Source organism: Lynx canadensis, chromosome F1 (assembly GCF_007474595.2).
Source record: "Lynx canadensis isolate LIC74 chromosome F1, mLynCan4.pri.v2, whole genome shotgun sequence".
NCBI classification, from domain to species: domain Eukaryota; kingdom Metazoa; phylum Chordata; class Mammalia; order Carnivora; family Felidae; genus Lynx; species Lynx canadensis.
The window spans coordinates 40,549,046-40,572,172 of NC_044319.2; the positions used below are offsets into that span (position 1 = coordinate 40,549,046).

The window sequence follows — 23,127 nt, forward strand, 5'->3', positions numbered from 1 at the left end:
AGCTCTTGGGTGAAGAGCAAGGAGGCTGGGGGCCAGGAGATGGGAGGGGTGGTTGGTGGTGGGGGTGGGGGTAACGGCATTAGGCAAGACCCTGAGGATCTCTCAGTTCCCTTTGGGTGTGTTTGGGGGTGAGGGAATAGTCACTCTTTGCCTCCTGCCTCACCCCTCTCGCCCTCTGCTTAGAAATGCCTGGATACGCATGGAGGTGTGGGGCTAGAGCCCAGGAGGGGTGAGGGCACCACCCATAAGCCTCAGATGGTCCCAGATACCCTACAGCGCCTCCTCCCCAGACTGGCCAGGCTGCTGGAATGGGGAAAGGCCTGGAGTTCTCTGGGAGTGACTCTACCCCCAGAAGCTTCCCTGTCCCTGGGGTGGAGCGGCCCCAGACAGCTCTGAAACCTTCATCACTCCAGCCACTGATTTGCCTTCCAGAGTTGGGATTTAGCTTCCAGCCACCCTTGACTCCAAAAAAAAAGGTATAGCAATAGTTGAAAACCAGAAAGACCCGTGTGCAATCTTAACCGTGGCCCATTAGCTGTGTGACCTTGGGTGCATTACTGAACCTCCCTGAGGCTCAGTCTCCACATGAGGGTCCTCCCTGCCCAGGGGGATGGGCCTAGCACCTCTCTGATCTGTCCAGTGGTGCTGGGCTGTGAGCTGGAGAAGCTGGCCAGGGCAGGGGGCCAGGGGAGTGGTGTCTGGTGGGGGGGGGGTCTGTGTTTCCTTTCCCACAGACCCCGGCTTTGTCCAGCTAGCCTGCAGGGACAGAGCTGCCCGGGCACACTGCCCTCCTCCTCTTGCCATCCCCCAGTCCCAGCGCTGCCAGCCACGACTCGCTGCTTTCGGGGTCAGAAGCCCCTTGCAGGGGCAGCCGTATCTGGAATTCTCAGAAGTTCTGGTTTCTTGGAGGCACCTAGGGAGCAGGCCAGGCCGCTGCCAGCCCCAGAGGCAAAGGCTGCCACCCTGTAAAACTCCAAATTCCAGAAGGGAGGCTCTTGGGTATGGGGTCTGCTGCTGGGGGCCAGGACTCCTGGGTCCTGCACTCTCCACAGGTCTTGCTCCCCTCCCTACACCTCTTCATTCTTCTCTGGAGAAGCCCTAGGATCATATGTCCTCCCCCACCCCCACCCCCAAATCCTGGGCCAGCCTAGGCCTGCTTCTACCACGGTGTTACAGGTGCCTGCTTGCCTCTGGCTGAGTGGGGGAGGCAGAGAGGCTGGGAACTGGGAGGCCTTATCCAGGAGAAGCCAGGGAGACCCTGGAGGAGACCCTTGGTGGGTGGGACAGAGAATTGCCGTTAGGAAGTGTGGCCGTGTCTGGGCCAGCTGGTGTGAAATCTGAAGAAAGAAGGAGACTCATCGGGCATGCCCTGGGGCCCTGCCTCTGTCCTGGCCATCCCGGAAGCCCATCCCCCGCCTGACCCAGTTTCCCTGACACCTTTTGGCTACCTGCCGGTGAAAGGGACTTTCCCATACCCCCTGCCCCCGGGGCTGAAGGACCACCTCAGCATCTGGGGAGCCAGGGCCAGCCTGCCTGGAGATCCAGGAAAGAGCCCCATTCTTTTCCAGGTTGCTGGAAGTCGGGTCCCTGGCTTTAGGACAGAAGAGAGTCTCTCCCTTTCTCCCAAGCCTGGAGCTGGTGAAATGGACATCTATTTTACAACATGGGCCTTTCTTCCTGGGGCCCTCCCCTCCCCCTCCCCCTCTATGATGTCCCTGGATGCCCCCATGTACACATCCATCCAGATAAATATGTACACCCTCGCGGCTCATGCACGTGTGCGCGCACGCAGTGTGTCCATCCACACACGTGCCCAGGCTGCCGACACACACACACACACACACACACACACACACATCTCACCAGTCTGCTGCCTCCAGCCCTTTGCTGCCTTCCCACAGCCTGGCCAGAGGGATCTAGGCCTACCCTCTCCCTGGTGACCTTCCCCGAGGTGTGGGAGGAAGAGTGGGAGACTTGGCTGTCCGGATCCACCCTGCCCCTCTCCTGCCTGGTGATTATCTTCCCCCGGGTGTGGGGGGTGCCCAAGGCCTGGCTTCAGGCCCTGGGAGAGGAGGGGGAGGGCCGGAAAGGAGCTGTGTGGGACAGCTGCAGGAAGAGACCAGGCTGGCTCACATTTGGGAATCAGGATGCCTGGACCTGTCCCTGCCCTCCTCTGCCTCCTGGCTGGCTTTCTCCAGAAGGAATCGGTAAGGTGCTCTCAGATCTCAGGAGGACCCCAAGAGTTCTCTAGGGAGAGGATGTGGGTTTGTCTGTGGGAGTGGTTGCTGGGCAGGAGACACAGCCCTTGTGGTACTTTTTTTGCTGAATGGAGAGGCTTGGGCTGGGGAGGCTGCATCTTGTCTGTTAGAACCTTTCTACCCCCCTGGAGCTCCCTCTTCTGTCAGCACGGCTGGCGGTGGGGGGCAGTGGGGGGGTTGTGGCTGGCAGGCGTGCCTTCTACGGCCAGGGACCTTCTCCAGGACTGTCCGTAGGACTAGTTATGGAGTCTGTGCTGTCCCCAACAGGCCCCTATTGTGGCGACTCTCAAGCAGGGTCTCAACGTCCCCCCCCGCCATTACCTACAACCACGTCTTGACACATCGCTTCTCTTAGATTCTGAATTAGGATGTTTCCACCTCACTTCTCCCCTTTGCTGCTGCTGATTGAGACTCTGCGAGAAAGAGCAAAGAAAGAGGTGCCCCAGGTGAGGTGGATGGGGGAAGGGACAAGGGTTGGCCCTTTCTTGGGGCCTTCTCCTTTAACGTCAGTTTCCCCAGTTGCTCTCTGCACCCCCCTGCCCCCCCTTTGAAAGAGCACATGCATGAATGTACACACGCGTGCGTGTGCGTGCACACACACACACACACACACACGGCCTGGAAAATCTGATGAGTCTGCAGTGCTCAGTTTCCAGGCCCCTATCCAGAGGCTGGGTGGGTGGCTCTGAGGTTTGGGGCTGGGTGGAGTGGGGGAAGGGCAGGCAGCCCCTGGCTCTGAATTGAACCAGTGGGAGGCTGAGTAGGTTTCTCTGCAGGCCTGCCCCCCCGCTGGGGCTGGCCCCTGAGAGCCTGGCTCCCGAGAAGCAGCCTTGCCCTTCAGTTTTCATACCTGCCTGTTTTCTGCGTATTCCCCCTCCCCACTTCCTGAGTTAGCGGCTGACTCCTGGGCTCCTTTCCCGGGGGCGGGGAGGGGGGGTGCCCAGAGCCATTTCTTCCCCTTCTGTTCTGCCTCCCCCACCCCTCGCACATGGGTGAGCAGTTCCAGGTGAGTAGCTGGCCTTAGGCTGGAACCAAGCAGGCCTGCTTCTAGGCCAAGTGCCAGGGAAGGTCCCCTTGCCTGCAGCCTGCTGGGGGCTGGGGGGCGGGCAGAGGCTGGGGTGGGCACCACTGATCTATGTGGACAAGGGACTTAAGTAAGCAAACGTCCTAGGGACTTAAGTAGCTCCTCAGAGAGCTCTGAGCTGAGAGGACCCTAATCCGGGGGGTTGGGAGCAGGACTGGCCTTCTCGGACTGGGCTCTTCCCCTCTCTGGAGACCAGCTTCCTCATCTGGGCAGTGAGGGTGTGGGAATAGATGGGTCCCAGGGGCCAGGTGGGCTCTTCTAGATCTATAATCGCTGTGACTCAGGGACTTTAGGATGTGCTCTTGTGCCTCTGTCCACAAGGGCATGGTGCCACGTGGGTGCACAGAAGGGGACACACACCCGCAGCTGTGGTCCATCCGTTCCACAGCAACACACATCCACGCGATGTAACCGGGACCCTCCTTTCCCTCCGCCGACTGGACAAACACTCTATCCATCTGCCACGTGTTGATAGGGTCGGCAGAACCACACTCCTCTCTGGGGTCGGGGAGTGGGGAGCCAGCTGCCTTTGCTATGTGTGCCCACTCGAGAGGCCATCCCTTGCCTTGGTCTTTCCCGAGACCCCCCTGGAAGGTCAACTGCTGGAGGAGGGGTGGAGGCGGGGGAGAGGGAGAGGCGGGCTTGTCTGCAGCCCACAGGGTGCAATGCCCTTCTACCTTCTGGGCCCCGGGGTCTCTCTCCCCTCGCTGAATCTTGCCAAGGCTGGGTGGGCAGAGGGGTTAGGGTCCGGGCTGAGAGGCACCTCCTTGGTCTTTGGCTGCCTGCCACCTGCCATCTCGCTGAAACTCGGCCTTCCCACCCTCGCCCGCCTGCCCGTCCGCGTCCGCCCGTCAGCCAGCCAGCCAGCCAGCCAGCCAGTGGGGCAAGGGGAGGGTTGGGGGGACTGGCTCCACCCCTGCTGCCTCTTAACTTTCCTTTACAGACATCGGGATGAGGCCCTCGATCCTGTTTGCTGTCTTCCTCTGGCTCCGGGGTTTCTTGGCCCAGGTGAGGTGGGCACAGGGGGCAGGCAGGCAGCTGGGGAGCTGTTCTCCAGGGCCCGTCCGGGCTCCCACCTCTCTGTGGGGCCCCACAGCTGGTCTGCATTAGGCAGAGCAGAGGCTGTTTCTTCCCAGCCGCTGGCTCAGAGGACAGAAAGAACAAACCGCTTCTGCCTGCGCGGGGCTGCCTCCTGAACTTGGGGTGTGCCTGTGGGTGATGCCCTTTTGTCCCTGTCTGGGGGAGTGCCAGACAAGAGGACAGCCTTCTCTCTGATCTCGGCCCTGTCCCCTGCTGGCTTCCACGGACCCCAGAGCCCTCTGCCCATCTCCTCCCCCCTCCTCCCTCCTTCCTATAGGGACATGAGTGTCACACTCTGGCAAGGAGCCCAGACGGAGAGAGTGGAGGTAGGTGTCTTCAGTGGGGGGAAGGAGGTCTGGGAGGTAGGAGGGAGTGGGGGTGCAGGGTTGGTTTCTCCATGCCAGGCCTTGCCTCTGCTCTGGCCCTTTTTTTTTTCTTTGCCTTTCCTCCTTCTTTAGGGGAGAAAGGGTATCGGGAGACTCTGAATGCACCCCTTTTCCCCAGGACCACCTCTGAAAGTGAACGTCAGCAGCCAGGGGCGGCCTACTAGCCTCTTCCTGAGCTGGGGAGCCCCAGGGCCAGACAAGTTCAGCCATGCCCTCCGCCTCACCCACCTGAGTCCCCTGGGCTCTCCAGAAGGGCCGCAGCTCCAGGCCCACACCAACGCATCCAGCTTTGAGTTCCAGGACCTGGTGCCAGGAAGTCGCTACCTGCTGGAAGTGACTGCCCTGGGACCCTGTGGGCAGAATACCACCATCATCCTCACTGCCCGCACTGGTGCGTGGGGACGAGTAGTGTGCAGGCATTGCAAGGGGTCCGAGCAGGAGGCATCTGTCCTGCAGGGTTGGCACAGGGCAGGGTAGCCAAGGAGGGCAATGTCTCTGAGGACCATGCCTGGTACCGTGACCCATTTGGAAGCATTTGAGGCACAGGGATGATGCCCCTTTGGCCCTGAACTTGGCACTTCTCTCTACCCCTGATGCAGCCCCATCACCTGTCTGCAACCTGCAACTCCGTAGCCCTGGGAGCCCGTCCAGCCTCGAGGCCTCGTGGGGCGCTGCCCCCGGGGGGCAGGATGGCTACCGACTTCTCCTCTACCACCTAGAATCACAGACACTGGCGCGTAACATCTCCCTGCCGCCGGGCAGCCTGGCCTGCAATTTTAGCAACCTCCTGCCAGGTAGCGAGTATGTTCTGGAGGTTACCACCTGGGCTGGCAACCTCCAGGCGAACACCAGCGCCCACCAGTGGACAGGTAAGGCAGGCACCTGGCAAAGGCCCAGACCAGGCGGTTGGTCTGGGACGTGGCGGGGGCAGCCCAGAGCCTCCTAGGGAACCCTGCCCCAACATAGCTGGGCTTCTAGTCTTCCTGGCTGCCAGGGCTGGTGCCGGGATCCCACGCCAGGGCTCTTTCCTGACTTTGCTCTCTCCGTCCCCCTTCCAGCCCCCGTGTCTCCCCACCAGCTGGTGCTGCACGCTCTGGGCACCCGTGCCCTGCGAGCCTCCTGGAACAGCTCTGAGGGGGCAGCCTGGTTCCACCTCATGCTCACAAACCTCTTGGGCGGCACCAGCCTGACTGCGGTGGTCAGACGGGGAGCCTCCAATCACACCTTCCTTCACCTCTCTCCGGGCACCCGCTACGAGCTGACGCTCAGTGCTGTTGCCGGGCCCCAACAGGCAGTGGGGCCCAATGTCACCGAGTGGACCTGTGAGTGCTTGGGGTGGGGGTGGGGGGCCAGGGGGTTACAGCAGAGGCTCCTCGGCTCTTCTCTGGCTGAGTGGGTGGGATATACGTGGCGGAGGCCGGGGTTCCTTTGGAATCCTGTGGGGAAGGGATGAGGCACGGAGGGAGCGCGCCACCTGTTGGCTGGTGGCAGGTGCCCACCTGAAGAGGTGATGGCGGTGTAATGGTCACCCCTCGAAGCCTTTGTGTGCCAGCCACAGATGATCTCATTTAGTCCTCAGACCGGCCCCACGCAGTCATGTCATCCCCAGTGTATGGTAGAGGGAGCCAAGGTTCAGAGACAGGAGGGACCCAAGGTCAAGCAGCTTGTGAGTGACCAGGCCAACCTGAGCCCGGGCTGGGTGCCTGCAGAGCCCATGTTGACGTTGCCATGTTTTTGCTCAGAGAAGCACTGTCGTGCATGGGCTACGGGTGGAGGAGCCGGACTGCCTGGGTTCTGAATTTCATCTCTGCCTCTCACTGGCTGTGGGTCTCTGGACAAGTTACTTACCTTCTCGGTGTCTCAATTTCTGTTTCTTTAAACGTGGCTGGTGACAGTAGCACCCCCTTCGCAGCGTTGTGGGGAGTAGACGTGAGATACTGCGCGTAGGGTACTTCGTACCCTGCTGGCATCTATGTGCTTGGTACTTGATGCGTTATTATTTCTGTTATTGTTGTCCGTGGCCCGATCCCAGAATTCACCCAGAACGTGGCAAACGGTGGCTGCTGGCCTCTGGATGAGACGTGGTCTAGTGTTGGAGGAAGAAGCTGGCGTGAGGAGGGTAGGATCTTTCTTATCCACCGTTTAGGTCTTTCTGCATATGTTTTCTCCTTTTACCCATAGATCCTTCTGCACCCTTGGACCTGGTGGTCATTCCCCTGCCCTCGGAGCTCTGGGCAAGCTGGAAGGCAGGGTCTGGTGCCCGGGATGGCTACCTGCTCAGGCTAAGTGGGCAGGTGGAGAAGACCATCACACTGGGTCCCGGAGCCCTCAACGCCACATTCCCAGGGCCCCTGCCCACTGGACCCTACACTCTGGAGCTGAGGGTCCTGGCCGGGCCCTATGATGCCTGGGCCCGGGCCAGTGCCTGGCTGAATGGTGAGTCTGGGCTGATGGGGAACAGGATGAGGCCCTGCCCAGGGGCACCTGCCTTGAGTGGCAGTTGGGTTCTCACTCTCCAGAATTTGCATCCTCTGCAGATTCTGCTGCCCAGCCCAGACAAAGCAATGGGACCACGCTGCAGCTGGATGGGTTGGGGGCCACCAGGGAGCCCAGGAGGCAGGCACTGCTCTACACTGAGGGAACCCCAAGCCTCCTCGGAAACATCTCCGTGCCACCTGCTTCCACGCAGGTCGCTTTGCATGAGCTGGGGCCTGGGGCCAACTACCAGGTGGACATTGTCTCGTCTCTGGGAAACACTACCCAGAGCCCCACAGGCCATACAAGTGAGTGTCAGCCACTGTCCCCTGACCCTGCGGAGTGGGGGCGGGGGAGGCCTTGCCCTGGGGAGGGAAATCTGGGTAGAGGGGAGGCTCAGGAGAGCTGGGAAAGGGCTTCACGGGGCCACAGACGCAGTATGGCCCCCTTACCAAACTGTCCCTCTCTTCAGAGCTCCTGGCACCACAGTCACTGGATGTCACCGGCAGGGGCAGCCCCTCTGACCTGACCATTGGTTGGGCCCCAGCACCAGGGTGGCAAGAAGGCTACAGGGTCACCTGGCATCCGGAGGGCAGCCAGAGGTCACCAGACAGTCTTATTGACTTGGGACCAGACAATTCCAGCCTGACTCTGAGGGGTCTAGTGCCCGGCTCCTGCTACACTGTGTCAGTGTGGACCTGGGCAGGGAACCTCAGCTCCCCCATCCAAAGGACCCGTGCCTGCACCCGTGAGTTCCCTGGCTTCAGCCTCTGGGAGGCCAGCCCAGGACAGTGGGGGTGGGGGCCCAGCTTCCCTTACTGTCCGCTCTTCTGCGTGCCTCCTCTTGACTTAGACGGTCCCGTGTCCATCCGAGGTGGGCCTTTCAGGAATCTATTGGCAAGCATTTTCCACCTCCTACCATTTGGGCGGCCATCCGCCCATCTATCCATCTATTCAACACACATTTAATGAATGCTTCCCATTTTTTAGGTATGGGGCTAGGTGCTGAGGCTAAACATTATGAACAAGACAGTCTAGGAATATTGACAAGTAAACGGAGGCTATATAAATATATGTATAAATACATATACGTGCACACACATACATGATGTGTATTATTTTACAGATCGTATAAAAAACATAAATGTATGATGGGAATATGTACAACATATTTCAAATCACATGCAACTGTGTTCTTATAGGTTAAAATTGATGACTAATGGGAAGTTTATGTGGTTCAGTCTAATCTTGTAGGACTTACAGAAGGGAAGCTTGCTTAGGGAATCAGGGAAGGCTTCCTGAAGGAGGAGGAGAAGGAGAGTGAACTGAGAAGCTTGTAGTCTGAGTTGGACAGAGAGCGGCTTTATGGAGAAGCTAAGCATGCACCAAGGCCCTCAGGAGAGAGAGGAAGAGGGAGGAGGAGAGGGGAGAGGGAGAGACAGAGACAGAGAAAGAGAGAAAGAGAGAATGAGCTTGCAGGCACTGAAGGTCAGCAGATGAGCTGGAGACCAGGACCCAAAGGGTTAAACATTTAGGTGGGTCCTGGGCCTTGTGGGGACCCTGTGAGCCAGACATCACACTGTCAAGGAGCTGACCGTGTGGGGAGGGAGCTGGATTTGTAGGCTGGCAGTGTTTGGGGCTCTCTTGGTGTCCAGGAGAAGAGCACAGGGGAAGGGGAGGCAGGGAAGGCAACGGCAGGGGGTTTGCGTCATTCCAAATCTATTTCTTCCTTGACCTTGCAGTCCCTGCTCCTCCTGCCAACTTGAGCCTGGGCCTTGCCACCCAGCCTCCTGCCCTGACGGCCTCCTGGAGTCCCCCGCCTGGGGGCAGGGATGGCTTCCAGCTGCGGCTTTACCGCCTGAGGCCCCTGACTCTGGAAAGCAAGGAGGCTCTGACTCCCGAGACTCAGAACTTCTCCTGGACCCCACTGCCCCCAGGCACCGCGTTCCTGGTTCAGCTGGCCACCTTGAGGGGCCCAGATGAGAGCAGCAGCACCAATGCCACCGGCTGGATGCGTGAGTGCCCCCTGCCCACCCCTTCCTTTCTGGCCACCCTTGCTGGTTGGATTCCCCAGCGGGGCGAGGGGGGCTGCGTGCTCCCCTTGACCTCTTCATCATCTGTGCGCAGGCAGCTGGGTTGACTGTGGTTGATCCCTGATCTCTAGGCACCAGGACATCCCTAACTGGGAATCCCCAGGGATCCTGGAGGATGGGCAGAACCCAGGGGCTTGCTCTTGTACAGTGGCTGGGCCATGCCACTCTCCAGGCTCTCATATGGCCAGTGCGGGAGTGGGGAGCAGTGGGGACGGGACCCAGGACCCAGCCTCGAGCTCCCCCTGGGCTGGGAGTGTTTGTTAGCGACAGCAGCGACTCGTGTTCACTGGGCCCTTTGCTAAGTGTTCTCCCCATGTTCTCTCATTTCCTCCTCATGACCACCAGCCTAGGAGGTGGCTACTATGGCTTTGCCCATTTCACAGATCAGGAAACTGAGGCACAGATAAACAAAGTGACTTGTCCTGGGTTCCTCAGCCCTAAGTGGGGAGTCGGGATTCCATTTCTGACACTGTGACCCAGAGTCTGTGCTCCTAGCCGCACGCTAACCTCCAGAGAGGAGCGGGGGAGGGTGCCGGCGCTGGACAGGGTCATGCAGTTACTGAAGCATGGGACACACTGAGCAGCGCACAGCGGAGCTCTCTCCTTCTCCTGTGGAGCCTCCACAGCCATAGACCTGGGTTTGGAAGCTCCCTCTCACACCAGCCTCATTCCTTCTGCCTTCTCTGAGTGCTGCATTCTTGCTAGAGCCAAAGTATAGCTGCTGTCACCCCTTCCCCCACCCTCAGAATCATCCTTCTCCAGGGTGGTGACTCCCCCACCCCCTGCTCTGTCCTCCTGATTCCTCCCAGGGGCCATGTGACCTCAGACGGGTCTGAGAGGAAGCTGGAAAGAGCACCGGCCTAGGAGGCAGGAGACCTGGGTTTTAGCTATGGCCCAGTCCCTAGAGCAAACGTTGTCCCTCTGTGAGCCTCAGTTTCCCCATTTGCAGAGGAGGTGTTGGCTGGGTGACTGGGCCAGGCTTATGTGGCTCTAGGGCCTGGGCTCCAGCTGAGGGTGAAGGGGCGCAGCTTGGGCCCCCAGACTTTGCCTGTCCTTGAGAACCTGCCCAGTCACTCAGGGGGTCTTGCCAAGCTGTTTGGGTACAGGGGCTGGTGCTGCCCCGTCCGGCCCTGCCTCCGAGAGGCCTGGCTGCTTTGGGAGGGGGAGGGGTTAATGTGTTCATGCAGTACTACTGTTTGAGCTAGCCCTGCTGTCGGCCTGAGCTGGTGCTTCCCCGCCTGGGAAGGATGGAGGGACACAGGAGGGAGGAGGGAGCCAGAGATGTGGTTTGCATTCTTTTCTTCTGTGTTCGTTTGTCCGGGCTGCCATAACACAGCACCACAGGCTGGGGGCTTAAGCAGCAGAAATTTATTGTGTCACAGTTCCAGAGGCTGGAGATCCGAGCTCAATGAGTTGGCAAGATTGGTTTCTTCGGAAAGCCTTGAGGACGGCAGTTTCTGTCCCAGGCCCCTGTCCTTGGTTTGCAGACGGCCCCCTTCTCCCTGTGTCTTCACACAGTCTTCCCTCCATGCGTGTCTGTGTCCAGATTTCCTCTTCTTACGAGGACCCCGGTCGTAGTGGATTAGGGTTCCATCCTCATGACGTCACTTAATTACCCCTTTGAGGATCTTATGCCCCCAAACTGTCGTATTCTGGGGGTTAGGACCTCAACATGAATTTCGGGGGGACATAGTTTGGCCCACAGCACCTCTCTTCTTCTCCACCTTCCCATATCTTGCTCTCCCCACAGCCCCCCTCGCCCCTCCTCTGGTGAACGTGACCACTGAAGGTCCCACCCAGCTCCGGGCATCCTGGGTGCATGCTCCCGGGGCGCGAGACGGCTATCAGGTGACTCTGTACCAGGCGGGTGCCCAGGCAAGCGCCAGCACCGTGGGAGCCGAGGTGGACAGCACAAGCTTCTCAGCTCTGACCCCAGGCACTCAGTACGAGGTGGAGATCATGTCGCAGGCTGGGCCTCTCGGCACCGCAGCGGCCAATGTCTCTGGCTGGACCTGTGAGTCGCGGCCGGAAAAGGCAATGAGGGGAGGAGAGGCGGGCAGGGCTGCCTCTGAGACCCCTGGATTCTTTTCTTAGCCGCCACTCTAGTCCCATCTCCCAAATTCCGCACCCGAGGGCCCTGCCTGGAGCCAGCGAGCTTGTGGCCTCACGTACCCCACGCAGCTTGGTTCACCGGCTCTCTTTCCCTCCACAGCCCCGCTCGTGCCCAATGAGCTGTTGGTGTCGATGCAGGCGGGCAGTGCCGTAATCAACCTGGCCTGGGCCGGTGGCCCCCTGGGGCAGGGGGTGTGCCATGCCCAACTCTCAGAGGCCGGCCACCTCTCCTGGGAGCAGCCCCTGGCGCTTGGCCAAGCCCTCCTCATTCTAAGGGACCTCACACCTGGACGCCATCTGTCCCTGTCAGTGCTGTGCCACGCGGGGCCACTCCAGGCGTCCACTCACCCCGTCGTGCTGCCTGTTGGTATGTTGGCGTGTGTCGGGGGAGGAGGAGCGGGAGGCTCCAGTCCGGGCTGCGACGCTGCCCATTCTATTCGGAGCCACCTGCTCCCCTCCGGTGGGGGCTCACCCACCCCTTCCCCGGGGATATGCTCCCTGTGCTTCTCCAGATGGGCAGTGATGCCCAAAGGAGAAGTTGTTTCTCTGTGTGGCCAGGGCCTCTTCCTGTGAACACAAATGCGCAGTCCCTTTGTACCTGCTGATTCTGACAGCTGCTGCCCCAGGTGCCAGCCTCTTGGGGTGCACCGACCCCCACACAGCGCAGAACCTTTGCTTCCCACAGAGCCTGGCCCCGTGGAGGACGTGCAGTGCCAGCCCGAGGCCACTCGCCTGGCCCTGCACTGGACGATGCCCTCGGGGGATGTGGACACCTGTCTGGTGGTGGCAGAACATCTGGCTGCGGGAGGGCATGCTCACATCGTCTTCCAGGCTAACACCTCTGGGGATGCCCTCCTGTTGCCCGGCCTGCTGCCCGCTGCTTCCTATCGCATCAGTCTCACCGTGCTGGGCCGGAACGGTCTGTGGAGCCGTGTGGTCACCCTGCTGTGCGCCACTTCTGCAGAGGGTAAGCCCTTTCCACGGTCTCCGGAGCCCCCTCCGCTCCCTTAGCCTTCCTCCAACATCACCGCTGGGGTTCTCACTGCCGTGGCCCTCACTGCCGGGGACTCTCCCTGTTCCCCAACTCCCAAGCCTTCCTCTGGCCCTGATCCAGATACCATAGTATGGAGCCTCACTGCCGGCACCCCGGCCCAGGGGTCTCTCGGTTCTTATTTAGTTGCACCCATCAGGCACTGGTTGCCAGGCACCGTAAGAGGTGCTGGGGATGTGACAGCATGGCCCCTGCCCTTGGCCACTGGCACCTAGTTAGGACCTCACTCTTCTCCTCTCCATCCCCAGGCTGGCGCCCCCCGGACTTAGCTGCAGCCCCCCAGCTGGAGCCTGAGGCGGGGATGGGAGTGATGATCACACGGGGTATGTTTGGCCAGGACGATGGGCAGATCCAGTGGTATGGCATCATTGCCACCACCAACATGTCACGTGAGTCCTGGGCCAGGAGGGGATGGGAGACCCTGGCTATTGCCTGGCATGGGATGGTGGGGGGGGGGAGGGTCCAGATACTGACCACTGAGGTGAAATGCCTGTGGCTGGCATGAGTGCTGGAGTAGGAAGAGAGACCCAGAACATTCTTAAAGATAGGGCTGATGTTGTGCTATGCATGGTGGGAACATGCTAGAGAAACAGGGTAGCCGCTTTGTGGGCAGGGAGAGAGGCTTCAGTCTCACTGCTGCCCTTGCGCTGCCCCTTTCTTGTTCCTCTGTAGTGGTGCGGCCTCCCCAGGAAGCCATCAACCACACGTGGTATGACCACTACTATGGAGGACAGGACTCCTACCTGGCCATCCTGCTCCCCAACCCCTTCTACCCAGGGCCCTGGGCTGTGCCGAGATCCTGGATGGTGCCTATGGGTACAGAGGACTGTGGCCAGACCCAGGAGATCTGTAACGGGCAACTCAAGCCAGGTTCCCAGTATCGGTGAGGGCTAAGACTGAGGGGGCGGGGGCTTTTAACTTTCACTGATGGGTTGTTTGCACATTCCCTCTGCAAAAGATCTGGACTGACTTACGAAGAGAAAGCATTTGTTGGCCCATAAGGGTCCACAGAGTTATTTCGACTGGGCTCCCTGGTAGGCAAGGCAAAAAGGAAAACACCCATCTGTTACGTGGTTCTTTTTTTCAGGAAAAAAAAGGGGGGGGTGGATTCTGTTTCAGCTTTCCAAGGATGTTTAGGTACCTATGTTAGGGCTTCTTGCTGTGGGAAGGGAAGATTGAAAAGAAGTCAGGGGTAGCTTGTTCAGGTAGCGTGACACATAACCTCTTAACAGGTGTGGAGAGAGGCTCTCGCTCTCTGAGTGTCTATTGTTAATGACTCAGTGTCTTGGGAGGGGCTTTGCCCTCTTTGTTTGCCCCTCCAGAACAGAAGGTCCTGTTTCTCTGCCCCAGGTTCAGTGTCGTGGCCTTTACCAGATACAGCCCTCCTGAGACCATTATCTCCTTCTCAGCCTTCTCAGGTAGGGTGGACACCTGGCTAGGTTCCAGCTGGGCCCCAGGGCAGGGGAAGAGTGCTGGGACCCCCTGTTCTGGGCTCGTCCCCAACCAGCAACAGGTAGGATTGAGCTTGGATTCCAGGGAGGGCACGTCCTGCCCAGCAGAGCTGGGAGACCCAGAGCCAGTACTGAAGGTACTGCTAGCACCTGACTTGGCCTGGGTGGGCTGAGGGGGGGGGGGGAGGGGGCGAAGCATTAATGAAAGGGGTTGTCACTGCCCGCGATCACACTACCTTCCTGCACTGCCCCACTCTGTGCTGTCGCTCCCAGGCCACTGAGATTCTAGAACAGCACTGTCCAATAGAAACATAAGGCAAGTCACAAGGGTGAACCACATATGTATGTTAATATTCCCTAGTAGCTGTGTTAAACGGGTAAAAATAAAACAGGTGAAATTAGTTTTAGGAACATTTTATTTAAACTAAGCTATCAATATTATCATATCAACATGTGATCAATTAAAAAAATTCTTAATGAGGTATTTTACATTCTTTTCTTTATTACTAAGTCTTCGAAATTCTATGTGTATTTCATGCTCATAGCAAAGCTTAATTTGGAGTAGCCATATTTCAAGCACTCCATGCCCCCTTGTGGCTAGTGGCTACCATATTGGACAGTGTAGTTCTAGAAGGTCCAGGAAGCCAGGTCCCTACCCTCTTCTTTTCTTTGAGGGTGTCAGGGAGGGGAGTAGAGCCTTTGGGGCAAGCTCAGAAGCCAGGGGCAGGGAGAGCTTGCTGGGCATTTTCAGTCCCCAAGCAGGATGGTCCCTTCGGCAGCCATTTCTGGCCTCGGGTGGTATTTGGGACTTCTGAGGGGGGTTGTCACTGTGCGCTCCTCCCAGAGGCTCTCAAGTCCGGTCACCGCAGAACAGTGGGACAAGGCTACTCTACTCTACTCTCCCTTTGCACTTCATAGAGCCCAGGGCCAGTGTCTCCAGGGTAGCCACGTCCCTCCCAGCGGCAGTGGGCATCATGATGGGCTGTGTCCTCACAATCTGTGCCCTGCTGGGCCTGCTGTACTGGAGGAGGGTGAAGGGACAGAGGTGAGTGAGAGCGAAGGCGGGGGCCAGCATGGCTGGGGGAGGAATGGCTTCTTCCCCAAGAAGCTCCCCGTGCCCCTGCCCCGTTGGGCTCCCTCCCACACGCCTCTTCATCCTTTGCAGGGCAGAGAAGAGTCGGTTTTCCCAAGAGCTGACAGCTTACAACCTGCGGTGAGGGCACTTTCCCATGTCTCCTCGTGGTGTGCTGGGCAGTGTGGCCATGTCTGGCACGGGTCATGGTGGCATCGCCCAGTCTCCCCAGCAGCCTGCGCCTCTGGGACTCCCTTGTCCGTCACCTCGCAGCTCTGTCACACCTTCACGAGGCCTTTTCTCCAACCCTAGAGCTCATCTGGCTCCTCTCTGCCCGTTCAGCCTCCTCCCCCTCCTCCCAATTCACCTACTCCAGTCCTCACCTTACCCCTGACAACTGGGCGATATCAGGCCGCATCTCTTTCTTTCCCCGGTGATGTTAGATCTGTAATTCTCTCCTCTGGTCCCTCCTGTGCTCCCCTACACCGACTTCATGTCGAACCCACATCGGTGAGCATCGACTATGCACAGAAGCCCTCCTCAGAACCGGTGATGGTGGCAGGGGCTGAAAGCCTCGTGTGTGCCTTCACATGTGGATCCTGTCTGCTCTGCCCTCCTCCGTCTGTCCCCTTGTCTGTCTTTCTGCACTGGGAGCTGGCGGCCCAGGCTGTGCATCCGCGTGTGTGGAAAAATCCATTCCAGGGGGTGTTCCAACGATCCACTGAGCTCAGGGCAGGACCCTGCCGTGGGCCCACTCCCTCCCTCTCCCACCGGGCCCACTCCCTCCCTCTCCCACCAGGCGGACCCATCGGCCAATCCCTATCCAAAGCTTCCGGCAGAGTTTTGAGGCCAAGAGTGCGCACGCTCACCAGGCTTTCTTTCAGGAGTTCGAGGTAAGGCCTCTGCTGCCCTCGGGCTCGGAGCAAAGAGGACCTGGGCCATCTAGGTTGGGCTGGGCCTGCCCTGAAGTCTGGGGGGAGCTCCCAGCCGTGCACACCCCACCCCTGTCCCTCCCCTGGTGTGGGGAGAGATGGGTCCACTTCAGAAAGCAGCGCCTGGCCCAATCTCTGCAGGAGCTGAAGGAGGTGGGCAAGGAGCAGCCCAGGCTGGAGGCGGAGCACCCCGCCAATGCCACCAAGAACCGTTACCCGCACGTGCTACCCTGTGAGTGCCGGGGAGCAGATGGCCAGGGCTGGGCCTGGACGGGGGTGGGGGGCGGTGGGGGGTGCTCCCTATGCCCGGGCACCGCACACACAGTTTTTCCCTCTGCAGATGATCACTCCCGGGTCAGGCTGACCCAGCTGGAGGGAGAGCCCCACTCCGACTACATCAATGCCAACTTCATCCCGGTAAGGGCCACCTTCAGAGCTGGCTGTGGGTGTGTCCGTTCGGGAGACTGGCTGCTTTGCAGGACACGCTGTCCTACCCTGGCTGTAGCAGTCGTCCATGAAGATCACCAGCTTGTGTTCCTTTAGGTCGACCTGGCACGTATTTATTGAGGGCCTACTGTGTGCCAGGCACTGTGCTGGGCCTGTCAGAGTCAGAGCTGGCTACCTGTATTCTTGCCTTCAAAGCAGCACACTGTGTATGTGTGTGTGTGTGTGTGTGTGTATGTGTGTGTGTGTGTGAGACAGGCACACATGCGCTGCCTGTGTGTGTCACATCTACCACTCAGTGTGACGAGTGCTGTATTAAGGGGACAAGCGTGGTATTCAGAGAACATGGAAGAAGGAGAAATTCAGTCCACTCGAGGAGTCAAGAAAGGCTTCCTGGAGGAGGGGACGTGTAATCTCTTGAAGGATGAGTAGAATTTTGATAAAAGACGAAAGAGGGAAAAGGTTGGAAAGAACAACCAGAGAACAGCTGGGTGCACACGCACAGACAGCGTGGGGCCGGGGTGCCGGGTTGGGGGAGGTGAGACAGCACAGTTAGATTGGGCCCGGATGAAGGAGGGGCTTGATTGTTAAGCTAAGGGCTTTGGATTTTACTTGCTGGGCCATGGGAGCTGCGGACGATTTTTGAGCATGGGAGAAACGTGGAGTTTGGTCTCAGAAGGGGGTTGGTGAACAGGTTGGACTGGGGAGATTATTTCTGTCACATTAGTACCTTCTTACTCTCATGTGGGCTTTTTTTTTTTTCAACGTTTATTTATTTTTGGGACAGAGAGAGACAGAGCATGAACGGGGGAGGGGCAGAGAGAGAGGGAGACACAGAATCGGAAACAGGCTCCAGGCTCCGAGCCATCAGCCCAGAGCCTGACGCGGGGCTCGAACTCACGGACCGCGAGATCGTGACCTGGCTGAAGTCGGACGCTTAACTGACTGCGCCACCCAGGCGCCCCTCATGTGGGCTTTTCTTGCCCCTTCAAGGTGGCGCTGGGGTGCTGGTGGTGTCTCTGAAGCCACCCCTCCTGGTTTGGATTCTTGGTGCACACATGTGGTCATGTGCACACGTGTAGGCACACTCTCCTCCTTCCTGGAAATCGCACATGGGACATTTACTGCTGTGTGCCCGGTGGGGCCTGGGGGACCGAAGCGTCACCAATTAACATGCTCCTGTCTTCTGCACTCCCCAGGGCTACAGCCACCCGCAGGAATTTATTGCCACCCAGGGCCCTCTCAAGAAAACTCTGGAGGACTTCTGGCGGCTTGTGTGGGAGCAGCAGGTCCGCATCATTGTCATGCTGACCGTGGGCATGGAGAATGGGAGGGTGAGCATGCCTTGCAGTTTCCTAGAGTGGCCACGGGGTGGCGCATGTTCTCCTTACAGGAGTTCTCCCCTTACCATCTTAGGTCTGGGAAGGTAGGTGAGGCCTGAGAGAGGCCAATCAGTCCTGGAGGTTGGTAGGGGTCCCCAAGACCACCCAGAATGGGAAGCAGTTAGAGGGACTAGGTACTCAAGCTCCCCGGTTGACTCCGTTTCCTCTGACCGCTGCTGTTTCTTTCTTTCCCTTTTTTTTTTTAAGTTCTTATTTATTTATTTTGAGAGAATGAAAGCACAAGTTGGGGAGGGGCAGACAGAGAGAGGGAGAGAGAATTCCAAGCAGGCTCAGCACTGTGAGCGCGGAGCCCAATGTGGGGCTTGAACCCATGAACTGTGAGATCATGACCTGACCCAAAATCAAGAGTCTGATGCTTAACTGACTGAGCCACCCAAGCGCCCCTCACCTCTGCTGTATCTCATTATTTCCACTTGCTCTTGTTCTAGGCAGAGGGGGGCAAAGGCGTTGGGGGGGAAAGAACGGGGTACGGACTGTCTCGGGATGGGCATCAGAGATAGGGCTTTCTGCATCCTTTCTTTCAACAAGCCTGGTGGATGGATGTCTCTTCTGTGCCCTGCTCAATGCAGAGCCCTGGGACAGAGAGAGCACCTGCTGGGTTTGTCCTCCAGCTGAAGCAGTGGGGCAAGGCCAGGCAGCCCTAAATAAAGGCATCCAATTTTGTAAAGGAGCCCAACAGCTGCCTTGAAGTCTTAAGGGTCATATGAGAGGTGTGGGGGTGATGGTGCTGGAGGCCAGCCAGAACAGAGAAGCTTCTGGATGAGGTAGCCGGGGACTCGGGTTTGTACAGAGAGCATAATTTCAACAGGGTGGCAGAGACCAGAAAGATGAGTGTGTGTGTGTGTGTGTGGGGGGGGGTGGTTGGTCCGGATAAACCAGGGGTGGCAGTAATGAGGCTGGGCCCACAGCCACCCCACACCCTTGCTCTGACCCTCTGGCCCTAGGTGCTGTGTGAGCATTACTGGCCAGCAGACCCTACCCCTGTCACCCATGGTCACATCACCGTCCACCTGCTGGCTGAGGAGCCCGAGGAAGAGTGGACCAAGCGGGAATTGCAGCTGCAGCATGTGTGTGCCCCAGGGGACACGGCAGGGTGGGGCGGGCATTCGAGCCGAGACTCTGAGAAGGTTGCCTCACCTCCTGCGTCCCCTGGCCTCCTTCCTTCTGAGAATTGCAAGCACTCAGCCCCTGCCTGTCCAGGGAAGTTGGTTAGGGAGGGGGTAGGGAGGCACAGGGAAGGTTCAAGTGTTATCCGAAGCGACGCAGTGTGTCAAAGGTAGAACAGGGTGAAGCGACGGTTTCTGCCCTGCCCTCCCCTGCCCTGCACTCAGTTCGGGGCTCCCTGCTTCACCCCTCACCCCTTGTGCCCATCAGCCTTGCCAGGCTGTGACCTCCTGGGGCAGGAGAGCCAGGGACTGGCCTCACCCCTCTGCCTGGGCATCCCCTATAGGCCGACGCTACTCAGGAGGCTGGAGAACGAAGGGGTCAAGGGAAGCATGCGATCTGAGGGGCAGGTTTAGCTGTCACCCCACTGAGGGTGGAGGGATCAGTCGCCCTGCCCTCAGGGATCTGGTGAAGAAAGCCAAAGGGCTGAGGCCAGGGACCCCTGCTCCCGTCCCTTCCCGATCCCAGATTGTCCAGCAGCAGCAGCGGAGGGTGAAGCAGCTGCAATTCACCACCTGGCCTGACCACAGCGTCCCTGAGGCCCCCGACTCCCTGCTCTCCTTCGTGGAACTGGTACGGGAGCAGGCCCGGGCCACCCAGGGCACCGGCCCCATCCTGGTGCACTGCAGGTGAGGGCAGGTGGGCGGGCCTGAGGGGAGGCAGGGGAGGCGGGGCTCTGGGGCCTCGGGCAGGGCTCAGCCCAGGGCTGTCCCCACAGTGCGGGCGTGGGCCGCACGGGCACCTTCGTGGCCCTGTCAAGGCTGCTGCAGCAGCTGGAGGAGGAGCAGGCGGTAGACGTGTTCAACGCTGTGTATGCGCTGCGGCTGTACCGGCCCCTCATGATCCAGACCCCGGTGAGGGCTCGGCAGGCTGGGCGGGGCAGCCAGGGTCCTGAAGGAGTGGGCGGGAGGTGGGTTGTGGGGGGCGGGGGGAGGCCACATCGAGTCTGGAGGGGCCGAGGAAAGGAACTCGAGGGGGCACACTGAGGACCTGGGGGGCGGGGCTCTACCGTGTCGCCATCCTATCTGGGCTTCTGTTTCCCTTTCTGTCAAAGGGGGAGGTGGGGCAGGCCTCTGGCGGCTTTGACGCTGTGCGACAGCGACAGCGTGGGCGAGGTCCCAAATGGCCCACCCCCCTCACCCCAGCCCTGTGTTGCCGGTTGGGCCCTCGGAAAATCCCTCTGCTGGGCCATACTGCCTTAGCAGACTGACTCCTCCTCCTCCTGCCAGACCCAATACATCTTCCTGCACAATTGCCTCCTGAACAAGATTCTGGAAGCGCCCTCTGACACCCCTGAGTGAGTTGCAGCTCCCCTGGGGCCCTTGTGGGGTGGGGGCACGGGTTCCCTGTGCCCTCCCACCAACAGGCCCCTGGTCCTATCCATGGGCAGAGCTGAGAAGACCAGAAGCGGGAGCTGGGGAACCCCGAGTGCCTCCTCCCCTCTCCGCCCCTCCCCCAGGTCCCAGCCCATCTCGGTGATGAACTTCGCAGAGGCCTGCGCCAAGAGGGCGGCCAATGCCAACGCCGGCTTCTTGAAAGAGTACAAGGTGTGTTTCAGACCAGGGGGTGGGTGACAGCTGAGGGGGCTGTCCTTGCCCAGACAGCACTTTCTGTGGGTTCCGTCCCGCGGAGCGCCCTGAGCGCATCTCCTCCGCCCCCGCAGCTCCTGCTCCAGGCCATCAAGGACGAGGCTGACTCTTCCGCGCCCCCTCCTGGCCATGAGCAGGACAGCACGGTCGCCTGTGAGTGCCCGCGGACTGTGGGTGGGCGGGCGGCCCCGGGGCGCGGGGAAGAGGGCCTCAGGCAGCCTCACCCTCGCCATCTTCCCTCAGATGATTCTTCTCAAGTGCGGTTTTCTCCGGTGGAGGAAAGTCCCCCTAACGAGATGCTCGAAGCCTGGCTCTTCCCTGTGAGATGATGCCCTATTCCTTGCCCTCTCTGATCATTTGTGCTTATTAAGCTGGAGCTGGGGTCTCTGGGGGCCCTAGAGCTGTGGTGAGCAGGGGGCACCCTCAGTCCCTGGGAGCCAATGAGTTGTGCTCTGCAGGGTGGGCCTTCTGGCCATGACCACGTTGTGCTGACTGGCCCTGCAGCACCCGAGGAGTTCTGGGAGCTGGTGTGGGAGCATAGGGCCCATGTGCTGGTCTCCCTGTGCCCACCTGACACCTGGGAGAAGGTGAGGGGGGCAGAAAGACCCCTAACCCTAACCCTAACCTAAGGGTTAGGAGACACAAGGAAGGCCTTCGGCATCAGATGGCAGTCAGGGTGGAAGCCTCGGGAGCTGGGACAGGGGTGGGGGGTGGAGGTCGTGGTGTGGCGGGCCTGTGGGCAGGGTGTGTGGGCAGAGAGCTCGGGAAGCCTCCTGAGCAGCCCTGACTTGGTCCCGGCGACAGGCATTCTGGCCGACGGAGAAGCAGCCCGTTGTCACAGACATGGTGACAGTGCACTGGGTGGCTGAGAGCAGCACAGCGGGCTGGCCCTGTACCCTCCTGAGGGTCACACATGTAGGTGCTGGGGCCGCAGGGTGTGGGGTGGTGGGCTCTGTGGAGGAGTCTTGTGCTGTTTTCCTCTGCTCCTCCCTGGCACCAGTGCCACTGCCTTTGTCCCCAGGGGGAGAGCAGGAAGGAGAGGCAGGTACAGAGGCTGCTGTTTCCGTGCTGGGAGCCAGGGCGTGAGCTCCCTGCCACCACCCTGTTACCCTTCTTGGCCGCCGTGGGCCGGTGCTGCTCTCGGGACACGATGAAGCCAGGCACACTGCTGAGCCACTCCAGGTGCTGCGGGACAAAAGCCTGGGGGGTGTGGGTGCCGGGATCCCCTCACTGCCTCTCCAGCAGGGCCTCACATCTATCCCACTGAGCCCTGCTTGGGTCACGGGTCAAAAGGACACGGTCTACACAGTCTCCCAGTGCTCCTGTCTCCTTACTCTGCCTGGATATCTTCTGGGAATATGACATCTTTTAGGAATATACCCCCTCCCTGCTTGGGCCCAAGCTGGCTGGCTCACCAGGCACCCGGTGTCCCCTTCCCAGTCCCCAGGCCCGCGCTGGGTTTCCCCATATACCTGGATACCCCAGCTTTCTCTGCACCGCCCCCTTCCCCCGCTCCCATGCCCTATCTAACTCAAGGTCAATTGCAGCAAGGGTGTGGCTCAGCTGGGCACCTTCCTGGCCATGGACCAGCTGCTGCAGCAGGTGGGGGCTGAGTGCACTGTGGACATCTTTAACGTGGCCTTGCAGCAGTCACAGGCCTGTGGCCTCATGACCCCAACGCTGGTGAGAGGCCACCAGGGCTTAGTTGTGGGAGGGAGTAAGGAAGGGGGGTAGGGAAGGTTCTAGGAGCTATCTCTAGGCAGCACTGTCTGGGGAGTCACCAGGTGGTGCTGGGGACCACGATGCTCCCAGATGGAACCCTAAGGGTTAGGAGACACAAGGGAGGCCTTCGGCATCAGATTTGGGCAGTCAGGGTGACGCTCCTTACCCCGACGTCTGCCACCAGGAACAGTACATATACCTCTACGACTGTCTGAACAGAGTGCTCACGGACGGGCTGCCTTGAGTCAGCACTGGTGGCTGTGCTGTGCGGGAGCAGAAGAGGTCTGTGCCCCGTTGGTCAGTGCCAGTCAGCCTCAGCAAGCCCGCTGGGGCCTGGTTTCACTGGGAGGGCCTCCTGCACGCCGGGCCCTGTGCCGTGAAGGGGGAGAGGTGAGCAATAAAGAATGTGCTCCACCTGAGACTGTGTTCCATCTGTCCACCCTCCAAGGAGGAAAGAAATGGCCTCAAAGACTTGCACGACACGGGGCCCAGTTCAAAGGCCGGGTGGGCAACCATGAGCAGGGGGTCTGGCTGAAGTGGCCGCCCCACAGACTGCATGCCGTGGCTTTTCCCGGGGAGCAGCCCCGATGCCCCACCCTCCAGTTTTCCAGTTGCCTCAGACTTCAGTCTCTCCACTCGGTCCCTAGTGTCCTGGCGTGCCCCAGATCCAGAGCCCCAGGTACTCAAGGTTCTCCTGCCCCACTTACCACCCCCGTGTGCAGCAAGGACCAATCCTTGCCTTCTGTTCCCTTCTCCCAGCCTTCCCGCCATCCCCAGCTGTCTCCACCTGCCGGGGCCCCCAGGGTCCTCC

General features: G+C 59.7%; 1 protein-coding gene across 1 annotated transcript; it reads left to right on the forward strand.

Moving 5' to 3' along the window:
* Positions 1–3,246: 3,246 nt before the first annotated feature.
* LOC115505064 (receptor-type tyrosine-protein phosphatase V-like) lies at positions 3,247–22,735 on the forward strand. The gene is made up of 35 exons (XM_032591708.1): positions 3,247–3,264; positions 3,539–3,590; positions 4,286–4,350; positions 4,700–4,748; positions 4,927–5,199; positions 5,408–5,677; positions 5,867–6,130; positions 6,990–7,244; positions 7,346–7,591; positions 7,756–8,031; positions 9,026–9,298; positions 11,127–11,390; positions 11,589–11,855; positions 12,174–12,455; positions 12,788–12,928; positions 13,212–13,422; positions 13,890–13,957; positions 14,909–15,035; positions 15,156–15,203; positions 15,862–15,955; positions 16,136–16,226; positions 16,335–16,411; positions 17,638–17,772; positions 18,786–18,908; positions 19,474–19,634; positions 19,724–19,859; positions 20,235–20,302; positions 20,465–20,552; positions 20,669–20,747; positions 20,838–20,914; positions 21,053–21,181; positions 21,399–21,509; positions 21,616–21,776; positions 22,142–22,277; positions 22,501–22,735. The coding sequence occupies exons 1-35, from the start codon at positions 3,247–3,249 to the stop codon at positions 22,558–22,560; spliced, it is 5,175 nt and encodes a 1,724-aa protein (XP_032447599.1). The 3' UTR covers positions 22,561–22,735.
* Positions 22,736–23,127: the final 392 nt, after the last annotated feature.

Excerpts from the sequence above, each read along its gene's own strand:
- LOC115505064 (XM_032591708.1), top strand. Across the intron at positions 8,032-9,025 it reads AAGGACCCGTGCCTGCACCC|TCCCTGCTCCTCCTGCCAAC; the intron begins GTGAGTTCCCTG and ends TTGACCTTGCAG. Across the intron at positions 20,303-20,464 it reads GCGCCCTCTGACACCCCTGA|GTCCCAGCCCATCTCGGTGA; the intron begins GTGAGTTGCAGC and ends CCCCTCCCCCAG.